At 39.3% G+C, this 27515-nt stretch overlaps 1 protein-coding gene across 4 annotated transcripts in view; it reads left to right on the top strand.

Moving 5' to 3' along the window:
- Positions 1-27515, top strand: part of DSCAM (DS cell adhesion molecule) — a 471885-nt gene that overhangs the window by 49577 nt on the left and 394793 nt on the right. For all 4 annotated transcript variants that reach the window (XM_077170965.1, XM_077170975.1, XM_077170984.1 and 1 more), the window contains exons 2-3: positions 16605-16922; positions 22566-22712. In XM_077170965.1, the coding sequence (XP_077027080.1) occupies positions 16605-16922; positions 22566-22712 (465 nt within the window). The remainder of the gene's footprint in view (positions 1-16604; positions 16923-22565; positions 22713-27515) is intronic.

Raw genomic sequence — 27515 nt, 5'->3', positions numbered from 1 at the left:
CTGCTGTGGTTCTTCTGCAGACTGTTCCTTACAGTGGCCTTTTGTTTAATTCAAACACAGAACCACTTCATTTTCCCATTTTCAAGGCTGATATTCTGGGAGTCTAAAAAGAACACCTAAGCTCATGAAACCTGATACAAAGGTCAATTTATGCCCATCCTCCCCAGCAAATCCTTGATGTAATTAAATGTGCAGTACTTGAAGCTTACCCTACTTGCTACTCTTTTTTTTTGGTTGTTGTCTTGATTAAACATGACAACAGATCAATGAGAGAGTTAAAACAGGCCATTAAAAATAGGCACAGGCTTAAGCCAAGTATTTGGTTTCACTACAGAATAATAAAACCACCCAAAATGTTTAGAGTGTTTTTAATGGGACAAATCTAGATATTAATTATATAGGGGATGGGATGGTTTGGTTGGATGGCATATTTGTAAAAATTATTTTATTTTAAAGCCAGAAACCTTAGAACAACCCAAGAGGGATTTTACCAATCAGGTTGTTGTATTGGGTTTTTTTTTTTTTCAGTTCATGAATGGAAATGGCTCAAGGTGATCATAATCAGTAAAGCCAGATGCCTTTCTTTAAAATATGAGTGAAGAAAGGAAGAAATGGAAAGATGAAATAATATTGCTGGATAAACCCCCACAATTTCTCTGCTACATCAAGTTCTGTTTCAGGAAATGCAAACAGGCCCTAGGGATACCTTGGTATCAGTCTGTGCCCTGAACTCAACTGGTGCTGCTGCACAATCTGATATTTCTACAGATTACATAAGGTCTTTTATTTGATTGCTGTGTCCTTTGTGTCCTGTCCCCTTCACATCAACTTGTGGGTGAAACAACATTTGGAAGTCAGTATTTTTTTGTCACTGAGTACTCCTGGCCTTCTGTTTTATTTATTTTGTTCTTCTCATGGTACATTTTCAACGATGCATTGAAATATTAGTGAGGCCACTTTTGGGACTTGATCCCCTGAGAAATGTTGGATATAGAAACACCTCTATCAAAAACCTGTGCAAGACAATGATGTTTGCAAACCTGCTGTCCTGATGATGGACAGAACTGACTGCTGGACAGAACTGACCATTGAACTGGTCATAAAATTAAAGTATTTACAAATACACAGGAAATTTAAAAGCAGCTAGAATTTTTTCTCTTTTGTTTCTGCTTTCTTGTGATTTGCTGCTTATCAGGTTCATGGGAGCAAAGGAATCTTAATTCTCCTTCCTCTGCCTCCTCATTACCCCTTTGGTCAGGTTTGTGTGTCACTGTCACATCTATTTGAGTTTATCTCTGTATCTTAGGTATAAATTTGTGTGTGTGGTGGGGTAGCAAGCAGCCTCCGATCGTGGCTTTCCAGTCCTAATATTGATATTTAACACTTAAAGCAAGATTAAAAGGATAAATATTGGGATTTTTGCCACACACAACATGACCTCCTCATGTTTCACATCCAGGCCACTGAAGCTGGCTTGGGTTCTGTGTTTGCAGCAAAATCTCCTGCTAAAGACTCAAGCAAAGGCTGATGTTTTGGTAACCATTTGGAACCAACACAGAGTTAAAAAGAAAAAAAAAGTAGTAATATATATGAGACACTTTAATTCCCGTTCATATTCCTACTCTAGCACAAATGTCATTAAATTGTAATAGAGATTACACATAATGACTACTTGATACTTTGATTTTGCTCAAAAGATCCCTTTTATCTCATCATTATTTACACTTTAAACTCTGCTTCACAATCTACATGGCTGTCAATTTGTATGATGCACATACTTAATTATCTCTGATTAGGAGCAGAAGTGTGTGTGGGAGAAACTATTTTGCCAAATACAGTGATTGTATTAAGCCTTAAATATTATGGTTTAGTGTGACTGATGAATGAAAAAGGTGGATTTTCAGCTGGGTAGAGTTGGCTCATGAAGATGAGAGGTGAAAGGTGGATGCTGTGCTTTGGAGCCCCCAGGAAAGGTGATTTTGTCTTGGTCTAGCACAGGAGATGCAGCTGGAACATTCCAAGGGCAACACAGGAAATATTAGAGAAATGCTTGAAACAGATTGTTTCAAGAAAAGGTTGAATTTTAGGACCTCTCTGCTCAGCCTTTTCTTGTAGGATCCTTATCATCTGCCCAGCCCCCAAAAAATGAGCTTAAAAAAAATAGTGTTGAAAAGAAGGAGTAAGACTTACAGGAGGAAAAGGAAATATTTAAAGGTAAGTTGGGATGTGATACAAACCAAAACAGGACAACCAAAACAGGACGAGTTGGGATGCGATATGAGCCAAAACAGGACAAAAGATAGGGGGTTTTGACAAGTGTGGGGGTAATTGGTAAGAAATTCTCATGCAATTGGTGAGAATTTGTCTTCCAGGGCTGAAATCTTGAAGTAAACCCATGTTAAGTCCTGCAGTCTTGGACAAAAAAGTGAAGGTGAAAGACAGTGAACCTAGAAAATTCCCAAATAACCCAAGTGTTTGAAAATGGGCACCTGGGACAAAGCATCTCAATCCCTAAGGAACTGATGCTAGGAAATGAATTTTAAATAACTTTCTAAACTTCTGGAAATGCCAGACATCAGATTTGTTCTTGCTATTATATTTTGGGTTCTTAATGTCACAGGTTTTTTGTTGTCTTAAAGGGCTAAGGTAGAGAACTGTAAGTTATCAGGCATTAAAGAACAAAGTTTTTTAGAACACATAAATAAATGAAATACACTGGGGAAAGAAATCTGACAGACTTAGGAAAGGAAAGTTGTGCTTGGCAAATTATTACAGATTTTTTTTTTTGAGGGAATCGAAGCAGGTGGGCAAGGAGAATGGAGTCAGAATAACATAACTGGGTCTTTAAAACAAGTTCATCAAAATGTCATATCAAGCAGTATGGAAGAAAGATGCCATGGGGTAAGAGAGGTCCTTATGTAGATTAATGACGGGCTAGGAAAGAAATAGGAAACATATAATTGATTTTCCTGCTGGAGAAAAAAGTGTCAGTGCTCTGCGCTGGTTCACGGGTTGGTGACATAATGAACTGAGGAAGGTCATAAATATTAAAATCTTCTGATGGAACACTATTCAAGAGACCCCAAAATGCACAGAAGTAGAGCTGCAAAGAGTTAGAAAGATCATGCAATAATGGAGAATAAAATGGCAATTGGGGAAGAAAATGAGTGCAGAGCACTGCAAACAGCAAAGGTAATTCTAGTTATTTGTGTGATACTGGGCTTAAAATTAGCTGTCACCACTAGGAAAGGATTGTGACAGACCTTCCCTAAGCATCCTTTATCAGCCTCTACTGGAGTACAAGTGATGGGTGCTTGGACATTTGGAATAACACCCTATTCTACTGTCACACAAAAGAAAAGGTGATTTATTTTTTTTAAGAAGAAACTGAACACTGAAGAATTCTTTTTCCTTTCACTAAGATTTATGTTGAATGTTGTCATCCTTCTCCCAAAAGTGATAACAAAATAAATGAGTTTGTGCAGTTACTCTTGAGGCTTGGTCTTTGTAAAATGTTCCCAAGGAAAACTAAAAGGGAACAGGTTTGTTTAGGCTGAACTGACACCAGTGTGGTCAGAAATAACTTCCTTGGCTGCAAGAAGGTGCAAGGACTTCATTTTCATTGCTCTTCAGTGAGATATTGTTTTTAAAAACTGTTGAAAAACACAGGAATGGCCCAAGCTCAGGTTGTCGCAGACATCTGAATGTTCAAATTTCAATTAAGTTCAATTAATGCTGGTTTTTGCTGTTGCTCTTTGAGGCTTGTGATTGCCTTGATGTGACACAGAAATCCTGATGGGGGGAGAAAATGGAAACCAGGATTTCCCAAGTAACAGCTCAGCAGGTTGGGTGCTTATTTTCCAGGTGAACAAAGAGGCGTTCAAGGCACATTAGTGTTGTATTTTTTCAAGAGTATATAATAAGTAAATCTGTGTTATATTCTCCTCCTGTACCATCCTAATAATATTTTCATATCATTTCTGTTCCTCAACTGATGAACATGCTAAATGTGCCATTTCCAAACTGAATGTTATCTTGGGAACATTCAGAATGTTAAAATAATCTTTGATAACTTATTTTTACATTGGTAGTGTCTCCCCTCCATTTTAGATGTGATATTAATATTGAGTGATGTTGTTTTAATTTATTTGAGATATCTTGAATTTCTATTTAATTTATTTGAGATATATTGAATTTCTACTTAAAACCTTTCCTCATCCAGCAAAACCCAAATTCCTGGAATCTTGTCTCCCATTGAGGAAAAGAAATTCCTCATGGACTTTGTCTATTTTATAATAACATTAATATACTTTTTTCTTTGTATGCTATGTTGTGTGAATTATACAGTAAACCCAAGACAAAGAGAATATCAGATGGCAGTTGTTAAGGCAGTGATCATTCCATAAGTTGTCTGTTTGGTTTTTTTAAGAAACAAAATTAAATCCTGAAGACTTGTTTTGCACCTACCCTTTTCTTTTTAATTCTCTTTTCCTTTCCCCTTCAAGTGATAGGTGGAGTGAAAAATCTTGCTTTTTTGGCATTCTTTTTAATTAAGATTGCAGTAGCTTGTCATAGCTCTAGTCTTCTACAAAAATAGCCATGAATGCTAGGGCATTTTCTTTTCCTTTAATTTAGTGAGATGTAAACAAAAATCAGTACATCATGGTGATCTTGAAAGAAGTTTAGGAAAAAATATGAGCAGTAACCAAATTATAATACTGCTTCTCTTCCTCATTGTAAAATGGAACCACAGAATGGTTTGGGTTGGAAGGGAACTGAAATCTCATCTCATTCCACCCCCTGCCATGGCAGGGACACCTCCCACTGTCCCAGGCTGCTCCAAACCCCAGTGTCCAACCTGGCCTTGGGCACTGCCAGGGATGCAGGGGCAGCCCCAGCTGCTCTGGGCACCCTGTGCCAGGGCCTGCCCACCCTCACAGGGAAAAATTTCTTCCCAATATTTAACCCAACCCTGGCCTCTTTCAGCTAAAGGCCATTTCTTCTTGTTTTGTCACTGCATGTCCTTATATTCCATGTACACTTAATTTATGCTGGACTATTCTATTCTATCTTGTTTTGTTGTTGTATTGAGTATGTGGTGTGTAGTGTGTGAGTTACTCTCTGCCTCTGTCATTCCTGGGTTTATTTTCATGATTAATAGAGCTAAATCCCTTTCAGAGCCCATCAGCAATTTCATTATTAAAACAGCAACTCCATACAACTTCTGTTTGCTCTGCAGCAGTGAGACTGCTCAGATCTGTTGGGGCTGGATGCTTGTGCTGAACAGAAGCAATTGCTGTGTGGGTTTTGTGAGTTTCTCCTTCTTTTCCTTCCTCTCTCCTTCTTTTTTTTGGATGTTCATTGAGAGCCATCCCCTGAGTGAGACAGGCAGCTGTGCCCTCCTCACTCCTGGGCTGGTGCTGGCTTTGGAGCAGGGGGAAGGGCTGCCCTTGCTCTGCTGCTGTGACTCAGCCCCAGCCAGCCCTGGTGAAACGACAGGCAAGCTGTAAGAAGGAATTCACTCACACCCGGGGCTTGTCCCCACTGCTGGAAAAATCCAGCAGGATTTTAGTGCAGCAAAATGTTTGAGACGTGCTGCGTGTTCTGCAGAGGCTTGAGAGCCCTCACCAGACAAGGAAATCCAAATTCCAGGTGGATCTGTGGTCCTGGAGGGATTTCTTATCCACAGAGCCATTTCTAGATCCTACATGTCCTCTCCCTTCAGATTAATGTTCAGGGATGTGTGTTTTCTCGCCTGTGACTCAGGAATTTCTTCCATTTCTGCATTTTCATGTACCCTGACCTCTTGCTCTGCTGCAGATTTGGGGAATAAGGATTTGTTCTTGCATAAATCACCTGCAGTCAATTTTGACATGAAAGAGGAAGAATCATGGTAGGGAAGTGGGGGACAGTAAACTTAACATTTCCAGAATGGAAATTCTCTGATACCCCAATATTATATGAAGTTTAATGCAAAAAATGCATCACACTAATATTAAACTTTGTCCTTGATGTGCTGGTGGTGAATTTGGACTGTTAAGACTACAGTCTCTGTTCAACATTTCCTAACTAGGAAATCCAGTAGAGTTCAGTGCTACTCATCTCTTTAGCAATTTCTGGAAGAACTCTGTTTTTCAGGAAGTGCTACAAAGGTTGCTCTGCTTATTATTCCTATGATGGGCAGGTTTTGCATTTTCCTTTAGCAGGGACTACATAATGTGGTACCTAAATGGCGTCAGTGTTGGGAATACTGTGCCACCAAATCTCTCACATAATTCTCCCTGCATTTTCTTCCAACACCCAGTGTATTTAGCAATGTTTGTGTGATTTCTTGCAGTAAAACCTCATGTTTTGTATGCCTGTGGCTGCCAGAATATTTCAGATCCTCCTGCTTGTCCATGCTGGAGGAGCTCCCTGATGGTGTCAGGGTAGAAGCTGTGCAGGCTCAGCCAAGCCCCAAACCTCCATTCTTACCTTTCCCTTGGGGCAATATTATTTCCCCTCAATGCATCCAAGAAAAACACTTTTCCCCCAAAGTGGCTCAGTGTGGGGGAGGAGTGGGACACAACCAGGCATCATCCAGATCTCCCCCTCTGCTTTCCTTTCCCCTTCTCTTCTCTCACAGCTTTGGAGCAGAACTTTCGGTGGTGTATGCTCAGCCCCATTCTGGATTTACATAAAATTTTAAGGCAGTCAATTTCCAGCTGTGCCAACAACATTTGCGTCCAGGTTGTGGATGCAGGAGCCCTTTGAACTTGCCATCATTACTAGTGAGAACTCCTCCAGGCTTCCTGAGGGCAAAAATAGCATTGTGGAATCATGGATTGGTTTGGGTTGGAGGGGACCTTAAAGAGCATCTCACCTCCCACTGTCCCAGGCTGCTCCAAGCCCTGTCCAACCTGGCTTTGAACTCTGCCAGGGATCCAGGGGCAGCCACAGCTTCTCTGGGCACCCTGTGCCAGAGCCTCACCATCCTCACACTAAAGAATTCCCTCCTAATATCTAATTTAAATCTAGTTTCTTTGAGTTTGAAGCCATTTAGCTGATTTATCTTTTGTGGGCCATTTTGTGTAGGCACTCAGGAATGACGGTGGTGTGGAATAACGGAGCTGAGAGGTTGAGGGTTAAAAAATCCCTTGACATTTTGTGTTTTTTCTCCTTCTTCAATTTCCTAGCTGGGTCTTTGGCAGGATTGCTCTGCTGAGAGGCTCACTCTGGCAGTGGGGTTCATGCACTCACCACAAGCAGAGCTCACCCACATGAAATCCCAAAGGATAAGCTCCAGTCCCAGAAGGGTGTCCTGGCTGTCCCCTGCATCCAGATGAAAGAACCTTCATGGCTTGCATGATTGGCAGAATCTTCCTCTGGGATGTGGGAAAGGTGACAGAGAAGTCACCAGACTGTGATACTCAAAATGTAGCTGACTGCTCTTCTCTAAAACAGCCTTCATGGAATTTTGTCCATGTGTCATCCTGACATTTAATTATTTTCACGGAAAATTTTGATTTATTTTGCTTTCATTTTTGTGTGGAAGAGATGATTTTTTTTTTTCCTAATTTGTCTCCTTCCTGGACAGGTCTAATAAAAACTATGCTCAGCTTTGCTATTTATTTGTAAAACCATGTTGATCCCATTAGGATGTGAAGTTGGTGGCCATCAGGACTCTCTCACAAGCATTAGGTCAACTGCAGCATTTTGAAGACAAGACCCAGATTGAAACCTGTTAAATCTCAGCCAAAAAAGCATCGAAAATAATGGCTCTGCTTATGGAAAAAGTGATAATTTTATAAACCAGTTGAAAGAAATCTATGAAAATATGGATTAATTCCATTTTTCAAAAACCTAAGACACATCTAATTATCTTTATTTCTTTCTCATAAAATATTTTTGAGGGAAAAATAAGTCTAAGGCTCTTCTCAAATTTCTGTCCCATTGCTTTTGGTGTTCTTGCTGTCTGTTCCTTATGGTAGGAATGAGTGGAATTGAGTTTTTGGCTTTGAGAACCACAGATGCATATTTTTGCCCATAGAGTGACAATTATCTGGGTTTTTTTAGTTTGGGTTTTTTGGTTGGTATTTTTTGAACCACAAATTATTCCTGTTTAGCTGATTAAAAAGCTCCCATCACTTGCATTTATTGCATTTACCATCACCCTGCATTTGTGCACTCCACCAAAACCCAAACTTCTCTCCCTGCCTTGTGAGTTCTGCTTCTTTTTATCGTTTCACCTGGGAACCTTTTCTTTTAATTGTGGAAGCCTGCTTTGATTTAATGGAAGTTTCTGTCCTCTGAGAATGATAATGTAATGCTGAGTGCTTTTTTTCCATAGTGATTATTATTTGTGGGCAAAACCAACTGCATACTTAATTATCCTCATTAGTGGTTCTGATTTTGAAACTGACTCAAACAAGTAACCCTTTGGAATAAAAGGCTGAGCACTGGCACATTGAATCAGAGTAGCAATTTGAAAAAAAAAACCCATAATTTTTTGTTGGTTTTTTTGGTGGACACATAGGAAATTTATATTGCTGAACCCTAAAATACTGGCTACCCTTACACAACACATAATATGGGAAATAGTTCTGTATTCTGAGATTTTTATACTGTGGGAAGAACTGTGCTCTCCTTTGTTGACTTAAATCTGTTGTGGGTGCTGGTGCTTAATTGGTGCTTTTGTAATTGTATTAGTTTAATATGTTCATCTCTTTGCTAATTTTATTTTTAATATCAGATAATTTTGGGCAATTGATTTAATTTTGTTTTTCACGTTAAAGCTATTTTGGTTTTAGCATTCTCTCATATTTCTTCTTTAGGGCTGCTTTCACTCTTCTTCATTTTATTAATTCCTTTTTAATAAGACTTGCTTTGGAGTCTGGTCAGAGCATCTTTATCCAGTGATGTTTTCCTGTTCTTGAAGTTTCTTATTCTGCTTCCACCTGAAATTTACTCCTCCTGTGAGCTGTGTTTTACCCTCCTTCCCCTCAAACAACGAGGAATGTTCAATCCCCACCCTTTTAGAGGAGCAAAAGAAATCCCTATCCAGAGCCAGAATCAAAGCCAAAGTTGTAAAAGTACATTTGCTTTCCCCTTTCCCCTAATAAAATTTATAATATTTATCAACCTTGTGTGCTAGTCATTAGATAAAACCCCTAGAGGGAGACACGATCACAGATGGATTATTGTAATGCCTCATCACTCTGATCTTTCCACAATAGCTGCAGTAATTTCTCTAGGTCACTTTGCATAGCCTGTTACTGGATAATTGAGTAGTGATAATAACATTCTTGTTTGTAAGTGTCTAATCAGGTTTTGATTCTTTTCAAATGAGGGTTTTTTTTTTTTTCCCAGTTCATCAAGGGGAGACGTATTGGAATAAAAAAGGCCAATTTAGCCTCCTTTTTTTTAAAAAAAGATCTCTCTTTTTAAAATCTCATTCATGGTGATCCATTATAGAATCTTGAAAAAAAAATTAAAAATCATCCTAAATAGTGACACAGCTCATCAGCATTGCACCCTCCCACCCACCCAGGCTCTCTCTGCCCCCCTGTGTTCTGCAATGAGTAATCAGCATAGTTGTGATTGCATTTGTAATGTTTCTACTGCTTTGAAAGGCACAGCAGTGCATTCAGAAATGTTTCATTTATCAGTTCTGTGTGTGTGTGTGTGTGTGTGTGTGTGTTTATGCAAAAAAGATTATCTAAGTATACTGTATTGTTTGGATGTCAACAGGGTAATTAACCTGTAGTATGATACTGGTAATTTAGTTTCCTTAAATATAATTTGTTGTTTAGATGGCTTCAGCCATTTTCCTACAAAAGTTGCTTTGGGTTTATTTCTTTTTTTTTTGACTGCTTTTTAGATTAATTCCACTAAATTGTCTTACAAGATATTTGGATTTACAGTGAAAAATCAATATTTTATTTTCCTCTGTTAGGGACGACTTCAGTATTTTTCCCTGACCATATGAAAAATAAGACTTAAATTCTCACTTGAAAAACGTTTTCAAATGTTTTGCCATAATTGGGTCTTTTGTTCTCTCTAGGTCTCTACCTCACAGCCATATGCTTTTAATGACTGTCATCACAATGATGTTTTCTTGCCTGCTTTTGCCCTGATTTCAGGCCAGTGAAAAAGGAGCTGTCTGGCTGATAGCTGAGATATGAGATCCTGAGGGGTTCCTTGAGTCTTAACATCTTTCTGACTCCCACCTGCCTTGTCACCTTCTTCTTCCATTTTGCCAAACAATCTCTGTTATTGAATCTCTTCCCTGGCCTCTTTTGGGGATGAAAGGGAGCATCTGGTGTGGCTTTTGGGAATGATCCTGTGCAGGGCCAGGAGCTGGACTTGATGATCCCTGTGGGTTCTTTCCAACTCAGGATGTTCTGTGATCTTGGTCGCTTTTTGCCCTGATTCTACTAAATATTTTTATCCGCCACCTCCCGCACCAAAACAAAAGAAAATTTAAAAAACCCAACCAAATAAAAAATCAACAAAACAAACGAACAAACAAAAAAACCACCCAAAAAACAAAACAAAACAAAAAAAAACCCCAAAACAAAAACAAAACCTATTTTTGAATCTTCTGAAGCCTGGAGATGCATTTAGGAATTGCTGGTGTAAGGACAGGCAAAAGCTGTGATGCTTTCAGGCTCATGCACGAGCCAGACGGGCTGAACTCAGAGCACAAATGTCTGTAAATGTGGACACCAAACACCCACCCTGGAGCCAAAAATGTTGGGGCACCTGTGCTGAACATCTCCACCTGACTGAGATGTTCAAGAAAGTTGGGAAGTTTTCCTAATCCCTCTCCATCTGCTGGAGATGGTGGGCCAAGGGAAGTGAGTGATTTCCCCCATCAAGGCAGGGTCTCAGCTGAGCCCAGGCTGTTTTTCCTACATTACCTGTGGAGAAGGCTCAAAAAAATTTTCTCCTTCTCAAGGCATGATGCCTGAGCTCTTTTAGGAAAAGGCTTCTTCCAGAAGACATGTAGGATATTGATATTTTATTGTTTTTCTTAATCTTTGATTAGAGCTTGATGAGCTGATAAGATTACACAGGTCCTTAGTCCTCAAACCTCTTAAGGGAATGTGTCTCATCCTGCTTGGCATCTGTTTGCAAAAATTTTTCCAAATGTCAGCCTCTTCTGGAATGTGCTGTCCCATCGTGGTAAAAAGCAGTCCCAGGTGTCTGCCATTCCAATTCAGCATTAGGGGCTTAGACTTTATTAAATATTGTTTTTTCTTTATTTTTCTATTTCTATTATATTCATTGGGTTTGCTTCTATGTTTCTTGTGTTTAGGAAGCTGTATTAAAACAATTACTATTGAAGGTGGCACATATATATCCAATAAATCTGAAGGAAAACTTGATTGTTGCCCAGTTCCTCAATCACAACCTCATTGAGCAGAAAAAGAGAGGGAACATTGATGTCCAAAACTGTGGCAAACCTGAAGTTCCCCTGTAACACAGTTCAGGCTGTTTCTACAAACCTGCTGTAGTGCAGGAGTGCAGTCAACTGCTTAATTACATAATTTATCTTTTCTGTTTTGATTTTTATTTTATCTAAATAATCCCAGTGGTCTCTTGGCTCCAGACTTTCACTTTGATTCATATCTTTTAATTTATCTATATAAATATTTCATGCTGGATTTGATTAATCAAATGGATGAGAAATAATTTTTCCCTTAGTTTGAAATTGTTATTCATTTAAGACCAAACTTTCCACTTGCAAAGACATTACAGGAACAGCATTTAGTCCTTGAAAAGGGTACAGAATGTGAATTAAATATAAGTATCAATTAATTGTTCAGAGACATTCATATTCTTGAGTGTGGTGAATGGTCTCTCAACCAAAAGTACTTCAGTTCTTTTGAGAGCTGAAGAGAAAAATGGGGCTTCAAATGGCCAATTGCAGAATAGGGGAAGAGGGCTTTGGAAGAATATGAGGCCCAAAAAAACAACTTCAAAATCACAGAAGTGTTATTCAAACTTACTAAAAGATGAAAGAACACATGATGAAAAGGAATTATGTACAACACTGAGGCTTAGCATTGCATTCTGGTGCTGAGTTGAACAGATACAAAATTTTCTTTTGTTCCATGAAAGCTGCAGGAAAATTTTCACTTTTGGCATCTTTAGGGTAAAGGTTCTTGCAGCTGAAGCAACATGAAGGGAAGACATTGTGGAGGAAGGGTGTGGTGGTACCAGTTGTGGGTTTCTCTGGGTCTGGATTGAAGGCACTTGAGATGGTGTTTCATGTTCACACTCAGGTGTTTATTATTTCTTATCAGTAAAACAGTCTCACTGCTGTGAGTTCTGCAGCTTTTCATTAGAAGGCACAAAATGGCAACAATCTCTATTCCAAGGTCTTTTAGGACTAAACTATCCAATGAAGAACTGACACCTGGATTATTTTCCCTTTTAACCCAATAACTGATCCCAAAGAGCTGCAATGGGGACTTTTCTGCCCAATTACAAAATGCCACTCAAACCCATGGAGAAGGAGGAAGAAGAAGCATGAAGAACAAACCCAGGACAACACCCTGTGCCCTCCATCTTGCTGCCATCCACAACACATTAAAAACCCCAAAACCTCAATTTCTCACCAAGTGATGCACCTACACTACTCTCTATAATCTATTTCACACTTTTGTGGATTCTGGTCTATCTTGAAGTCTGGGAAACTTTCTCCATGGATGAGGGTCAGAGTCAGTGCTGCCCTGGGGGTCAGGGCACCCCAGAGCAGACAGAGAAATATTCCCTGTGTGCCCTGGGTTTCCACAGAAGGTAAGAGGACAGATGGTTTCATGGCTTTTGCATTTCTTCTCTCATCTCTTTGTTGGTGCTGATCCCTCCTTGTCACCAGATCCCCCATGGGACAAGCCCAAGCTGGATGGATGCAGTGCTGTCATTTAAATGTAGGATCTTCTCTCTCACACCTTAGTGACACCCTTTTCTGCCCAGGAAAAAGGGAGGATTGAGAAACAGCAGTTTCAGCCTGGTGTGCTTTGTGAAGCCTTAACAGGAATATCACAGGAGGTACTGGCCAGGTCCTTGTTGAAGAGCTTCAATGCTCAGCATGCACACACCTGGAGGAGTGACCTGCCTGAGAGAAAAGGCCACCTCTGTAAAAACAAAAAATGACCCCATTCTCAGCTGTGCCAATAGCTACAGGTGCTGGAAATGCCAAAGCCAGCCTAAATGTTCCTGGCTGTGTGTCCATCCTGGTTCCACCTGCCCAGCCAGGCTCGCAGTGCTGTGTCCCTGGCTGGGGGAGATCAGCTCACAGCTCCACTGAGCAGCTTGTAAAGAATCATTGCAGTTCAAAAGAGATCCCTCAAGTGCCAACAGAAATTTTGCATCTGGCTGATGTATTCAGCACTTTGCTAAGCACAGCAGCCTTGTCTCCCCTGAAAATCAGGATGAATTTCCTTGGCTGTAAAGCTTTGTCAGTTCCCCTTATCGCTTCAAGTACTTGAGAGTAAGGAATGCTGATTGAACTTGCAAAAAATTTATCCACCTCCCATCTCCCTCCCTCTCTCCCCATTCTTACAGGAGTGAGACCCTGGCATCTATTGAGCCTTAGAATCCAGAAGTGCTTCTTGTCCTTTGATCTGATAAACTGTTGATGTTCTCCTTTATCCACTCAGCCGAGGACACAAATCTCTGCCTTCCTGCCCCAAAGTGCTTGCAGGTGCAGACTGTTTGTCACCTTTTCATTCCAGCTGGGGCACCTGAGCACTGCTGAGGGGCAGCCTTCCTCTTGTTTCCCTCCAGAATTATTGGTTTGGTAATAAATAACCCTCATTCAGGAAGAATCTTTTCTTCCTTTTCTTCCCTTACACCGTGAAATGATGTGATCTCTGTCCAGACCAAGTGCAGTCACTCAGCTGCAAGAGTTTTCAGTTCTGCCTTGGATATTATTTTCTCTTCTATGATTGCCTTTTTTTTTTAGTATTTTCCATTCTTCAGGTATTTCTCTTTGCTGTTTTATTTCTGTAACTTTCATCAGTTTTGCTGACCACTCTCCCTTGCAAATCTTACTCTGAGTTGCTTCTCCTTTCTGAAAAATACAGTGTTTAGTTGGCTCATATTCTATCATTAAGTAACATATAATTAATTACACATCATCTTTGACTTGTCTCAGCTTCAATTAGGCTTCAATAAATCACTTTTTCTGTCATTCAGCTAGTCCCTTTCTTCCTACAGAATGTTCAGGAGAAATATCTTTTTAATAAAAGCTTCTGAAATCCCATTTTTGTCATTGGATGTCTCCAACGTAGCTTACACAGTGAATTCCACCACAAAAAGCATCTGGGCTGTCAGCATTGTGTATAAGTGTGTGTATTACAGCACTGTGATTATTTTCCAGGGATCTTGGTGTGTTTGTGGCTGCCATTAGGATGAATGTGTAGCAGATGCTGGTTTAAAATGAAGCACTATTGTACTGGCTGATGGATGCAAAGTTTGTCAAAAGTAGGGAAAGCTTCTACAGGGGATACAAAGCAGCTGGAAAAATTCATTGTTATGTGCTGCTAGCGTGAGTCTTTAGTTCAGCTGTGCTGTGTTTCATTGGGAAGTTAGATTCTATGGAAGTGTCAAACAGAGTTCTGATATTCTCTATTTTTATGGCATTCATAATTTGGTATTTACCTCTTTGTTCTTGGCCAGGAAATCCACTGGATTTGCTTGAATATCTGCTAAGAAGCAGCACAGCATAATAAAAGCTGGAAACACATGTGGACTGTGTTTATTACTTCCACGTGAATGTCTTGTTGGCCAATGGAAATTTAAATGCCCTGTTGATTGTTTCATTTGTATTTGCAGAGAAAAGCTTGTACAGCAGATGAACAATGCTAAATTGTTTTTTTTTCCACTTCTCTATTATGTTACCAACAATACAGTTCTCTGCTTCAAAGTACAACTATAATTAGAAATGTGATTATGTAAAAGTGGCACCATCTTATTCACTCCTTCTGAATGAGGATTCAGCTTCTTCCTGTGTTTAGTCCTATTGTGCCTATTTTTGCTTTCCAGATGCCTGAGTTCCCCTTGGGATTGCACCCACTAGGTGGAATTTATCTTGCAGGGGATTTATTCTGTGCTGGCACCTGCCTCATCTAAATGCAGGAGCTCAGCTCCACAGTTGAAATTTCTTCTTTCTGAAGCTCCAAGTGCCTTTCAACCTTCCCTGTGCCATTTATTTATCCTGCATGCCAGCCATCTTTCCCTATTGGAGAGGGTGTCTCTCTTTCTTTTTAATTTCCAGGGATTCCCAGAGCCAGTTTTGCTCTCTTTTGAGTCTCTCTTGATTGATATTTAGAATAAACACCTTCCCACCTTGCATCTTTGCAAATTATCAAAAGAGAGAAGGAAATAATAGTCTATTTTGTGCTCCAAACTATCATAAAATGCAGTGGCAGAATTAGACAAGAGAGTTCATGGCTTAGCATTGGGATTGCAAGTTCTTTCTGCAGGATAAAAGAATCCATCTTGTGCAAATGAAGGTTGCCCTGAAATCTGTCTCATCACTGCTCGCTGGGATCTCCTCCAGTGGGGTCACCTTTTCAAAAACTGACCCCTTACCAGCCTTGCTTTAGAAAATCCTGTCAGAATCTACTGCATTCAACATAGAGTGAAACATCCAAGTCTCTGCTTGGGTCAAGAAAAACTGACAATTTTTTTTTACAAGTGAACACTATATGCAAATACAAATCATATTGGTGGTATTGGAATTTATCCTACCATTTATTGGGAAAAAATCATGTGTTAGGCTTATCAGCTCTCCAACAGAGGTACAAAGGTACTTTAAAGAAAATGTTGGGGGAGCTTTTAACCACCTGGAGACTACAATCCCTCCAGTGAGAGCTGAATAGCCCATGGCTGAAGTGGTTAATCTGGTGCTCTGACTAATATTGGCTCTTTCCACTGATACAGATTCTTCAGTTTAAGGTTGGCAGTGGGACTCCATGGAGTCCCACAGATGGCAGAACCAAGATTGCCATAGGCACTTGGGTTTAGAGGTCTTTGCCAGAAAGACCTGACCAAATGATATAAAGCATTTACTAAGCTGTGTCTGTATTAAGTATAGACCTGTGTTACTATTAAGGAGTAATGGGAATTTCTTTTCACTGTTTGCTCAGTTCTTTTTATTACTTTATAAATAATTTTTGCCATGGGAAGACTGTAAAAATAAATTTAGGGACGCTAACAGAAACTACCTGTGTTCCAGGCAGAAATTTAGTCTCTGGAATTTCATAAAGGCAGATTACTGATAGATTTTTGCAGGCTGAATGAGGAGTGCTGCCTCAGCAAGTGCAGGAGTAAGCAGATCTGTGTCCATTTACACCAAAAGGGGTTTCTCATTTTACTTTTGGGGGCAAACCACTTACTGTGTTTAACCTGGCGGTATTTTCTTTGAAAACAAGAAACATTCTATTATTTTATATATTTATTTTATTAGAGCTGCCATTAGCATCCAGAATAGCTTTGATTACCTTCCCTGGGCGCCGCGTTTCGCTTGGCGTCGTTGTCGGACCGTGTCACGCGCTGCTGAAATTCCTCAGGTTTTCAGGGTCCGTTCTTTTTTTCTCCTTGTCTTGCAGTTTTCAGTGAAGAGCTACACGCCAGTCTCTACTTTGTCAATGCATCTCTGCAAGAGGTAGTGTTTGCTAGCACCACAGGGACTCTGGTCCCCTGTCCAGCAGCGGGGATCCCCCCGGTGACGCTCAGATGGTACCTAGCGACGGGCGAGGAGATCTACGATGTCCCAGGGATCCGCCACGTCCACCCCAATGGCACTCTCCAAATCTTCCCCTTCCCTCCTTCAAGCTTTAATAACTTAATCCATGATAACACTTACTATTGCACAGCTGAAAATCCTTCAGGGAAAATCAGGAGTCAGGATGTTCACATTAAGGCTGGTAAGTTGAATCTTTTATTGGGTTCACACAGGATTGAGGAGGGAGGGAATTTGGGTGTTTCAAAGAGCAGAAATCAGTCAGGGGACGTTGGCCAGAAGTGTAACCTCTAAACTCTTAACAATATTAAGTATATCATGAATTCTTTCCTCTCCTCTCCTCCCCAGTTTGAATTATTTTGCTGCTGAAAAGTTAGTTTTCCAAAGATCAGTTGAGCACAAATACAAGGAGAAACGAACTGATGATCAAATCAACAATCAAACCATGCTTGCACATTAAAGAGCTGTGTGAGAAGATGGATTTTGTACATGGGCTGGAAGAGAAGAGGAATGATTGGCCTAAGATCACAGCTCTCCTCACTTGTTTGTGGTCACTTGTGCTTTGTTTTGAGAGAGAAATTTGTGTCCCCTGCAATGATTCAGAAGCTGATGTGGGTCCGCAGTCAGTGCTTTCCCTTTAAGCTAAAATATGCAAATGAGCAGCATGGTTTTGCATCTGTTTTCTGTATTGACTGGGTCAGCCAGTGGGGAATTACAGAGGAATCAAAATCAGGCCTTTTGTTACAACACACGAACGTGATTGCACAGCTTTTGAAGATTTTGGTCTATCTGCTTCAGTTAATTAAAATATTCAAACAAACAAACAAAAAATAGTCTGGGAGCTGACCCTTGGCAAATGCAAATCCTTGGAAGCTCTTTGTTTTTGGTGGAGATATGCTTGGCTTTTCTCAGAAGAGAACAACCTTTCCTCTAGAGATTTGTCTTCACAGGAGTTTCACAGGGAAAAAAAACCTGTGAAGAGTTAACAAGTAGATTTGCCTGAGACTTTCTTTTTAAATAATAAAATGCACTCTCATCTTCTTAACAATAAGTTAACGTTCAGAGATCTGTAGTTTGTAGGCAGCTGGGAAGCAAGAATAAAAACCAGGTTTCCATAAAATTCGTGTCTCATTAAAATTTTAGTCTAGGAAAGTGGGTTTTCTTGCACAAGAAGCATCCAGTAGAAGCAAGTTATCATGTTACATATATGAGGAGTTCTATGATGGCCTGTGCTTCTTATGAAATTATTTAGTTGTCCATAAAAAAAACAACCAAACTTGAAAATCAAAGATTCATACAAACACATTGTAACCAACTTTATGTTTGAAACTCCATTCTGGTTTTTGAGCTTTTGGTTTTACTGTCGTGGATTTGAAGGCAAGTTGTCTGGTAGAATTATATTTAGAGACAACATAATGTTTATTTTTGTCTTTTCTGGATTTGTTAATGTGCCTCCATTTTAAACAACTTTTGGGCAGTATTTTTTTCCAGGACTGCTTTCCAATTTTTACATTTCTTAGATAAACTAATGTGGTGATACAAAGAAGGCTAAAACTTGCAGTTTTGCTGGCTAAGGCTCTGAGCTGGTGTTCCTTTAGGTGTCAAACATTCATCCATGGAACTCCAAAACAAGATTTCTCCCTCTGCTTGAGAAATGAACCTTGCAAATAAAAAAAGGGCCTTGGAAAAGGACTTTGCTGTTGGCAGTGTGGGTGCTTGGCTCAGAAGTTAATGACTCCTCTTTTTTTGCCAAGTCAGGAATGCCCCCTTTACCTCTTTTCTTTCCTTTTGTAACCTTTTGCCTCATTTCCACTAATTTCCCAATTTAACTCAATTTCTCAGTTAATCAGAGGTTTGGATAATGAGTTCCCTTCCTTCACATGAGCTGATGCTGTGTCAAAGCTGTCCCTGTGCCTGATGACAGGCCACAGCTACCAATGAGCACCTTTTCCAAGGGCTGTGCAACCCCTCAATCACAGGAAAGCACAATTTGAAGTCTTCTGTGCATGGCAGTCAAGTGCATTTTATGCTCAGATGATAAACCCTGGGTTGCTCAAATTTGAAATGAGAAACTTCATTTCTTTATGTGGTACTTGCAAATTATTTCTGTTCACGTGAAATCTGAAAAATATTACAGACTGGCATGAATTAACTTGGGTTTTTTGGTTTTGGTTTTTTTTTTTTTTTCTAATTTCCTCCTTCCAATGTATTCCAACAGCAATTGGTTTCCTAAGAATACAGAAAAAATCAGTGGATAATCTGGTCATAGCACAAAGACATATATGGTTCTGCACATTTCTCAAAGCTTGAGAAAGTCTGGAGCTCATTTACCCCTTTTCCCAGGAATTGGGGGGCAGATGCAAAAATTCCAGTTCACAGTAATTGTAATTGTGGTTCTGCATGTAATTTGGGATATAGTACAACAATATTCCCAAACTCCTCTCAAAAAATCATAACCCCCAACCTGGACACCCAAACCTAGTCCTCTTCCATGCCAGTCCCACATGGGAGTCAAGGTCTCCATTTTATCTTCAAGCTCTCCCATGCAATCATGGCACTGAAGAGTTTGGTTTGTTTGTTTTTTTTTTTTTTGTTTTCTTAAGCAAAGGTTGACATTCTCATAAAAATTAATGACCTTGGGACTTGGGATTAAAAAAAAAAAATAAAAAAAGTAAAAATCAGCAATTTATTCATGGAAACTGTCAAAACTATGATTTGGAAATAGCTGAGGAGCCTCATAAATCACAATAATGTAAATTTTTTAAAGCAAAGAAATGAATAAACTCTTTCCAGTTTTTGTGCCTCACGTGGTTTCTGTGTCAGATTTTATTGCCAAAATCAGTTGGCCAGATTTTCAAAGTGGCCAAGTGTCACTATAGGACAGGAAATAACAGAACACAGACATGCTGCTTCTTTTAAGGTAAAAAGCACTTTTTAATTTCTGATTCCAACATTTATAGATTTCCAAAACTGACAGTGGATTGGAGGGTGACAGTGCCACCTCTCCAATGACACTGGACAAACCAACAGCCCATCAAATTTCTCTTCCTCCATAAAAGAATGCAAACCAATGAGTTATTTACAGAATGTGTGTAAAAAAAAAATCGTTACAAGAATGTAAACATCAGAAAGCTTAAAAAATCTTAAAAAATCAGAGAGACAGCCAAGTGTTCTGAAAAGTGCAAACACCTTCAGCACTGGGTTGGGGTATTGCTGCTGAACAGGCCTTTCCTGGGAATGATGGCTGGAGCAAGAGCACAGACACAAATCAGCCTCACTAAGATGATCCATGTGCCATTCCCTGGGTGTGGGACAAGGTCAGGGAACTGCTTCACCACAGGGCAGCCAATGCTGAAAAGTCACTGCATTAAAGGTGCTTATAATATCAGTTTAACAGTCATAACAGGGTTAAGAATCCTAACCTTCGATTAGAAATCAATTATTGACTTTTTAAAAAACAGCAGTGTCCATCTTGCAATAGAAAATTGATATTTTTTCCTTTAAAAAAAAATATTTCATTTTAAATTAAATTTAGTTATTTTTGGTTAGGGCTTCTCTAAGTTACATTGTTACAGCAATGTTTGGGATGGAGAACTTCAATCTTACTTTTTGCAGTGGTAACAATGGACCTGAAAATTTGAAGACTGTGGTTACATTTCATTACTCTGCCATTTTTTTCTTGAAATCCACCCTAAGTGGGGCAGACATTTGGAAATTCCAGCGCTGCTGGTGTTTAGAAACACTTTTGTAAACTCTGAAAAGAATTTACTGACTTTTCAGCCAGAATCAGTGGGGCTAAATGTATTTGTACAGAGCTTGATCTTGGTCTGTTTGTGGACAGGAAAGATGGGCCAGAAATGTCCCTGTAATGTGGCATCTCAGCATTGTTGTTCTTCCCAATAACTTTTACTCTCAGGCAGATGCAGGTCTCAGGCACACTGAAATTTCCAGTGCACTCATCCCTGTTCTCATTGAAATGGTTTGTTTTGGCTCTGGTGATTCCTTTTTTGCACCTTGACCTTGTGTTTCCATGGAGAATCTTTGTTGTGCTTGTGTGTCCTGTCTCACCCTTTCACTTGCTGTAGAAAACATCTCTCTCTTCTCTGCTCTGCCACCTTCTCTGTGAACTCTTGCTCACAGAAATGCTCATCCCTCACCCTTCATGGAATTATTTCAGGATTTGCCTTCTTTCCATTCTCCTACCCAGTGCAACTTCATCTCATCCCAACATCATCAGTTTGGTGTGTGGGAATGATTTTTCCAGTTGTGCTTTTATCTTCCTCGTCCACCCAGTTGTTCTTTTTTCTCTTTTTCTATTATATTAATTATTTCAGACTCAAGACAAGTACTATGCTGATTCTAAACATTTTTTTTTGAGTCATGTTGGATTTTATTATAATGTGGTTTTTTTAAATACAATTGTGGTTTGGTTGCTGGGATTTTTTTCCTATTAAGTGATCTCTTTCAGGACTGGTCAATCAAATGTAGCTCTCCTCTTACTTTCATTTCTTTGTGTTCCTGACACACATTTCGTTTTTTCTCTCTGTCACCTCCATCAATTTTCTCCTTTGGTTCTCACTTCTTCAAAATCCTAAATGACACTGACCTTCCCTTCTCCCCTCTGGATGTGCAATTCACACACAGCACCTGCCTGTACCTCTGTGCTCTTTGACAGAGCACAAAACCCTCTGTGAAGGGAAATGTGGCTGGGGAAGCTGCACAAGTAACATGAAACATAACTCCATTTACCCACATAAACATGCAGTTCCTACACAGAGACTCCCAGAATTAGGTGAGGAAAAGACACAGAGTAAGAGATGCGGATGTTGAGGAAACAAAAAATCTGGGAACATTTTGCCTTGTTTTTAAGTTCTTCCAAGCCTTCTGATATTTACATTCTTGTAACGAACTTTCTCTTTTTTCTGTAAATACCTATTGTTTTGCATTCTTCTCTGAAAAAAGAAAAATTTAATGAACTGTTGGTTTGTCCTGTGTCATTGTAGAGCTAGCGCTGTCACCCTCCAATCCATTGTCACTTTTGAAAACCTATTGGGAGCAATAGTGGATTTGTCTTTACAAACAAGCTGTGGGTCTGCTGGTAGGTAAAACCAGCTCTAGAAGATAAAAGAAACAATGGGAAGGATTCACTGATTGATGAAGGGAATAAGATCTTTGCTTTTACAAATAAATTTTAGGTTTGCTGATAAACCTAAAATTGAGAGATGAAATTCATTGAGAGATGAAAGAAACAATGGGGGAAAAAACTCCTAAATTCCATAAGAATTAAAAATTAAAAGGAAGGGTTATACATCAGAGGGAAATCTCTGGTATCAGGCATTCTGGGCAGTCTGTACCTCTCAAGTACCTCAGCCAATGGGGAAAGAGAGAATGGAAAAGTGGCCGGGAAATTGGGATAGAAAGGAGTCTGCATCCTCCAAAAATTTGAGATCCCAGGGGAATGCGCCATGGCCTCCCCCTTTACTCCAATAAAGTAAAAGGACTCCTCTGTCTCCTTTTTGGACATAAACCTCTGGGGTTTGTGGATTAATTTTCCTCATACTATAAATGTTAAAGTCAGAAATTAAACAACCTTCTTTTTAACTTAAAAATTCCAGTATCCACATTGTTTTATTCCCTATCCTATAACAACAGGAATGCATCTGTATCAACTTGTAGGTGTGTGCCATTCACTGAGATGAGAGCTCCCTGACTGATTCTGGGGGCACTCTGCAAAGCTGGCTGAGGCAGTGGCTGAGGTGTGGGGCTGTAATTTCTGTAACAGTTACTGTAACAATTCCTGTAACAAAGGCTCCTCTTGTCCCTGCAGTTTTACGGGAACCCTATACAGTCCGTGTGGAGGACCAGAAAGCCATGAGAGGCAATGTAGCAGTGTTCAAGTGCATTATCCCCTCCTCTGTGGAGGCATACATCACTGTTGTCTCATGGGAGAAAGACACAGTCTCGCTTGTCTCAGGTAGGCTCTTACAGATTTTTATTTTTGTTTTTCCCAGCTGGCAATGGCAGAGATGTATTGTATTTGTGGAGTGCCCGACAACAGAAGGAATGATGAATCAGACTCCATGATCTCAGGAGGCTAATTTATTGTTTTATGATATTATATTATATTAAAGAATTCTAAACTGTACTATACTGTAGAATACAGAAAGGATACTTACTGAATGCTAAAAAGATAAAAATGAAAACTCCTGACTCTCTCCAGAGCCCCAACACAGCTTGGCACTGATTGTCCAAAGAGTGAAAACAACTCACAGCAGAATCCAATGGAACAATCACCTGTGGGCAAACAATCCCCAAACTCATTCCACATGAGCACAACACAGGAGAAGCAAATGAGATAATGTTGTTTTCATTTTTCTCTGAGGCTTCTCAACTTCCCAGGAGAAAAACCCTGGGAGAAGGGATTTTTCAGAAAATATGAACGTGACAGAGATGTTTCCTGTTTCTTTTTTCCCCCCCGAATGCCTGATGTTTGCTTTGGTTCAGTTATAACTGAGTGGGATGTCATCCTCCCAGTAATGTATTTCACTTCAGTGTTGCCGCATCCCTGTGACTCTGTGTGTGTGATGTGAAGGCTTCAGACAGCCCTGCTTTTCTAGCCTGCTTGAGGGGAAAATAACATGGTTTTTGTTTTATACCAGACATAAAACCAGCTTTTTGGTGCTGTGGCAGTGGGTTTGCATTTTAACTTTGAAAAAGAGCTTGTGCACGCCAAGGAAATTTGAGTGTCATAAACATGTGCTGGGTTGTAATTGTTTTTAGTAGTGATGTTACTCATGGATTAGAAGAAATCCTGAGTCTAAATGAGTTTGGTTATGTTTAAATGAGGTATGTAATCAATATTTATAGTTTCATAGCATTTTAATCCCAAATATCTTCATAGATAACAGTGGAGGCTTAAGCACTGCCATAAGCTGAACATATTGAAGTGAAAAAATCTGTACTAAAGCAGTTATGTGCATTAATCTATTTACTGACAAAGGGAGAAAATGTGAGGCATTGTTCAGGAATTTGGGCAAAGAAAATCTAACATTTCAAAGCATAAATATTGTAAGAAATTAATGGGAAAACAGGTAGGAGAAATATTTTCAGTATAGTACATATCTGAATTATATATAATGCAGAGTGCAGCTGTTGTTACACATACAAATGATTTATGTGTGCAGAAATTGGAAATGTATTGTTCCAGGGCTGTGCAGAATGGGAAAAAAATAGTTTGAGTTAAATGTTGTACAGTCTACTCAAGGAATATGTTTGTGTTTATGATGCTCAAGCATGTGGAAATGTTTCTGCACACCTCCTCAGTATATTAATAATTTTTATTTTCTGGAAAATTGCATCATTGGTGGCAATACCTGTGTCTCTATATGGCTCATATTATAGATTTAATTTCTCTCCATGTTTTACTGATTCCTGACATCACCTTGAAATATTTTGCTCAAAAATTATTAATTCAAAGACACTTCTAAGCATTTGGTAGGTATTTAAAAGCCATGTAATTGATGATCAGTTGTTCTATGTTGCACTGTCTAAGCTTGGTAAATTCACTTTCTTATTATGCTCTTGGATTTTGATAATATCATAATTTTTTGTCATTGAGCAACTGCAGCTGGGTGTGTTTGCACAGAGGTCTGGAATATCTGAATTGCTGGACTCACCAGCACTTCAGCTAACAGGTCAGAGTTGTATCTAAATGAAAAAAACCACAAGCTTTCCATTATTCTGTATATATTGATGCAGAATTATGCTTAAGTTGCTTATGATTGCAACTATTTAACACAACAGTGGATGGATGTGTTTATTTTGCTTAGTCTTAAAATAATCTGCTACGTGGCTGGAGGAAAAAACATTAATTTCTTCATGATTAACTACCTTAATTTTATTTCTAAGTTTATACATTCTATGCTATAAGAAAAAGATGCCTGTTTTCTGTGGAAGCATTGGCTGAGAGGACACAATCTGAGTTTCTTCTACCCCTGTGATATCTGAGAGTGGCTCAATCCTACCTAGACCCTGGAATCAGGAGTAGGGGACACCCAGGTCTCTGTAATCTCCTTTTTAGGGAAAAAAATATTCCAACTCTTCAAAACATCACAGCTGCTACTTACAGATAATTTATTTTTTAATTAGCTTATATTGGTTTTGATCCCAAATTTTGGGGGAATAAAACAGTGTAATAACATTCAACTATATAGATCTAAATCTAATATTTTTTCCCTTAATGCACCCTCTGACAATGGTTGACAAGGCTACAATCATTAAAAATCTATTACAAACTTTAGCAAGTTTCTTATTATCTCACAATCCCTCAATTCTGCAGTTGGGAATTGAAATGAAAGTAAAACACAGTTCATTAGAATAGATGTCATAAAAAAACCCAATTTATTGTATTTTTTTTAGTGTGCAAGACCAGATTCATGCACACAGGAAAGTACTGGAAGCTATTAAGTACTGGAAAATATAAAATTCTCTTTTTTTTCTTCTTTATTTTTTCTTCTAAATAACTGATTTATTGGTTATTCATTAGCACCTCCAAAAAGGAGAGCCAGCTTGAGGGAAAACCCCTACTATGAAAGGAAAGAATATAATCATAGTTATAATTATATATATATATTTTTTATATATATTTATAGCACAATATGTAATATATATTATAGTTATATATTATAAATATATTTGAGAGTAATGCTTATCATGTTTTGAAGAGGACAAGGTTTTTTGTGGGGAAAAAAAAGGTAGTATTTACTTGAAAAGAAAAGCAAAGAGAAAAAGTGTGTGAGTGGTGAGGATAAAGATGAGAACATTTTCTGAAGGGAACTGCCAAGAAAGATGGGGAGAGACTTTTTACAAGGGATGGAGTGACAGGACAAAGGGGAATGGCTTCAAACTGTCAGAAAGCAGGTTTAGACTGGATATTAGGGAGAAATTCTTTACTCTGAGGGTGGTGAGGGCTTGGAACAGATTTCCCAGAGCAGCTGTGGCTGCCCCTGGATCCCTGGCAGTGCCCAAGGCCAGGTTGGACACTGGGGCTGGAGCAGCCTGGGACAGTGGGAGGTGTCCCTGCCATGGCAGGGGTGGCACTGGATGGGCTTTCAGTTCCCCTCCATCCCAAACCATCCTGTGATTCTTTCATTTTCACTGAGATGACACAACCATTTCAAACACAAGCCAGAGAAGCCTTTTTTTTCTTTTCTGAAGGACTTAAACCCCAATGCAATTCTTCCAACAACAACCTAGAGTAAATATTTAATCTACCTGTCTATCTCTAGTCCCATTCTGACTACAAGGATAGAGCGATCTGGAGACGTAAGATGCACCAGAATTCATTCTTTCTTTCTTTCTTTCTTTCTTTCTTTCTTTCTTTCTTTCTTTCTTTCTTTCTTTCTTTCTTTCTTTCTCTCTTTCTCTCTTTCTCTCTTTCTCTCTTTCTCTCTTTCTCTCTTTCTCTCTTTCTCTCTTTCTCTCTTTTTCTCTCTCTCCCTCTCTCTCTCTTTCTTTCCTTTCTCTCTTTCTTTCTTTCTTTCCTTTCTCTCTTTCTTTCTTTTCTTTCCCTCTTTCCTCTCTCTCTCTTTCTTTCCTTTCTCTCTTTCTTTCTTTCTTTTCTCTCTTTCTTTTCTTTCCCTCTTTCCCTTCCTTCCTTCCTTCCTTCCTTCCTTCCTTCCTCCCTCCCTCCCTCCCTCCCTCCCTTTTCCTTCCTTTTATTTGTAATATTAAAAAAAAAAAAAAAACAACCCAAAACCACAACGGTTTTTACTTTTCTAGGGTAAATATATCCTGTCTTTTTAGAAAGAGAGTTTTAGAAGGGCGTTCCTTTATTAAAACTGTACAATGTTTTTGGTCTTGCCACAGTGGGCTATCCTGGGAGTATCTGTATATTTGGTTTTCAGGGAGCACAGTGATGTCCACAGTAATCCAAGTGTGTAATAAATACAGCTGGGCAGGAGCATCTTCTGTTTCCTGGCTGCAATTTTATGTCGTGCCTCCAGGTTATTGTAAAATAATTGGGAGTTGAAACATATTAAGACCTATTACCAGAGCTTTTCCAGGGAGTACCCCAATAAATCATCCTCCATGTTCAATAAAGGGGAAGGTGCCCATGTTAGAAGCCAGAAATACCAATTTATGTGATGTTTCCATGTGCAGCCTGGAAAGGTGTGCAGGGGCTTGTCTGTCTGTTAGGAAACAGAATTGGGGTTTTGCTCCTACTCTTGTTCTTCTGATGTGGCAGCAAACCTGAAGCCAAAAAGATTTTACAGGATCTCCTCTAGGGGCAAAGGTAGCAAAAAAGAATTTAAATCAAGGAAAAAACAATTATTTAGGTGAATCTGTTTTGAGGAAAAGCAGAAAACACTGAGCTCCAAAGGCAAATACAGAGAAATCTTTTCATACTGGAAAACTCCATTTTGAGGGATAATGGTGAGATGGCATGTTCAGCTCTCTCCACTGGACACAGCTGTTTAACAATCAGACTTTGCAGTGCTGTCTGACAAGCTCTGAAGTGTCAGCAAAATTAAGGATTGATGGTAACTCTGACAAGTCTCAAGGGGCTCACAAAGTGCAGGTAACTGCTGTACCAAGCTCTGCAGCTGCAGCTACAAGGTTTCTTTTCCTAAAATCCTTCTATTCTGAAGAATTTTGCATTGTCAGTTGACTTGCAACCATCTGAAATTAGTTTAAATTATAATAGGGAGAGCAAGGCAGTGCAGTTTGCTCTTGTACCTGTAACCAAATCCTACATGTTTTCATTAATGGCACTAAA

This window comes from Agelaius phoeniceus, chromosome 2 (assembly GCF_051311805.1).
Source record: "Agelaius phoeniceus isolate bAgePho1 chromosome 2, bAgePho1.hap1, whole genome shotgun sequence".
In the NCBI taxonomy this organism is placed as follows: Eukaryota; Metazoa; Chordata; class Aves; order Passeriformes; family Icteridae; genus Agelaius; species Agelaius phoeniceus.
Note: the sequence above shows the minus strand (reverse complement) of the source record. Positions and strands in the feature narration are given on the sequence as shown.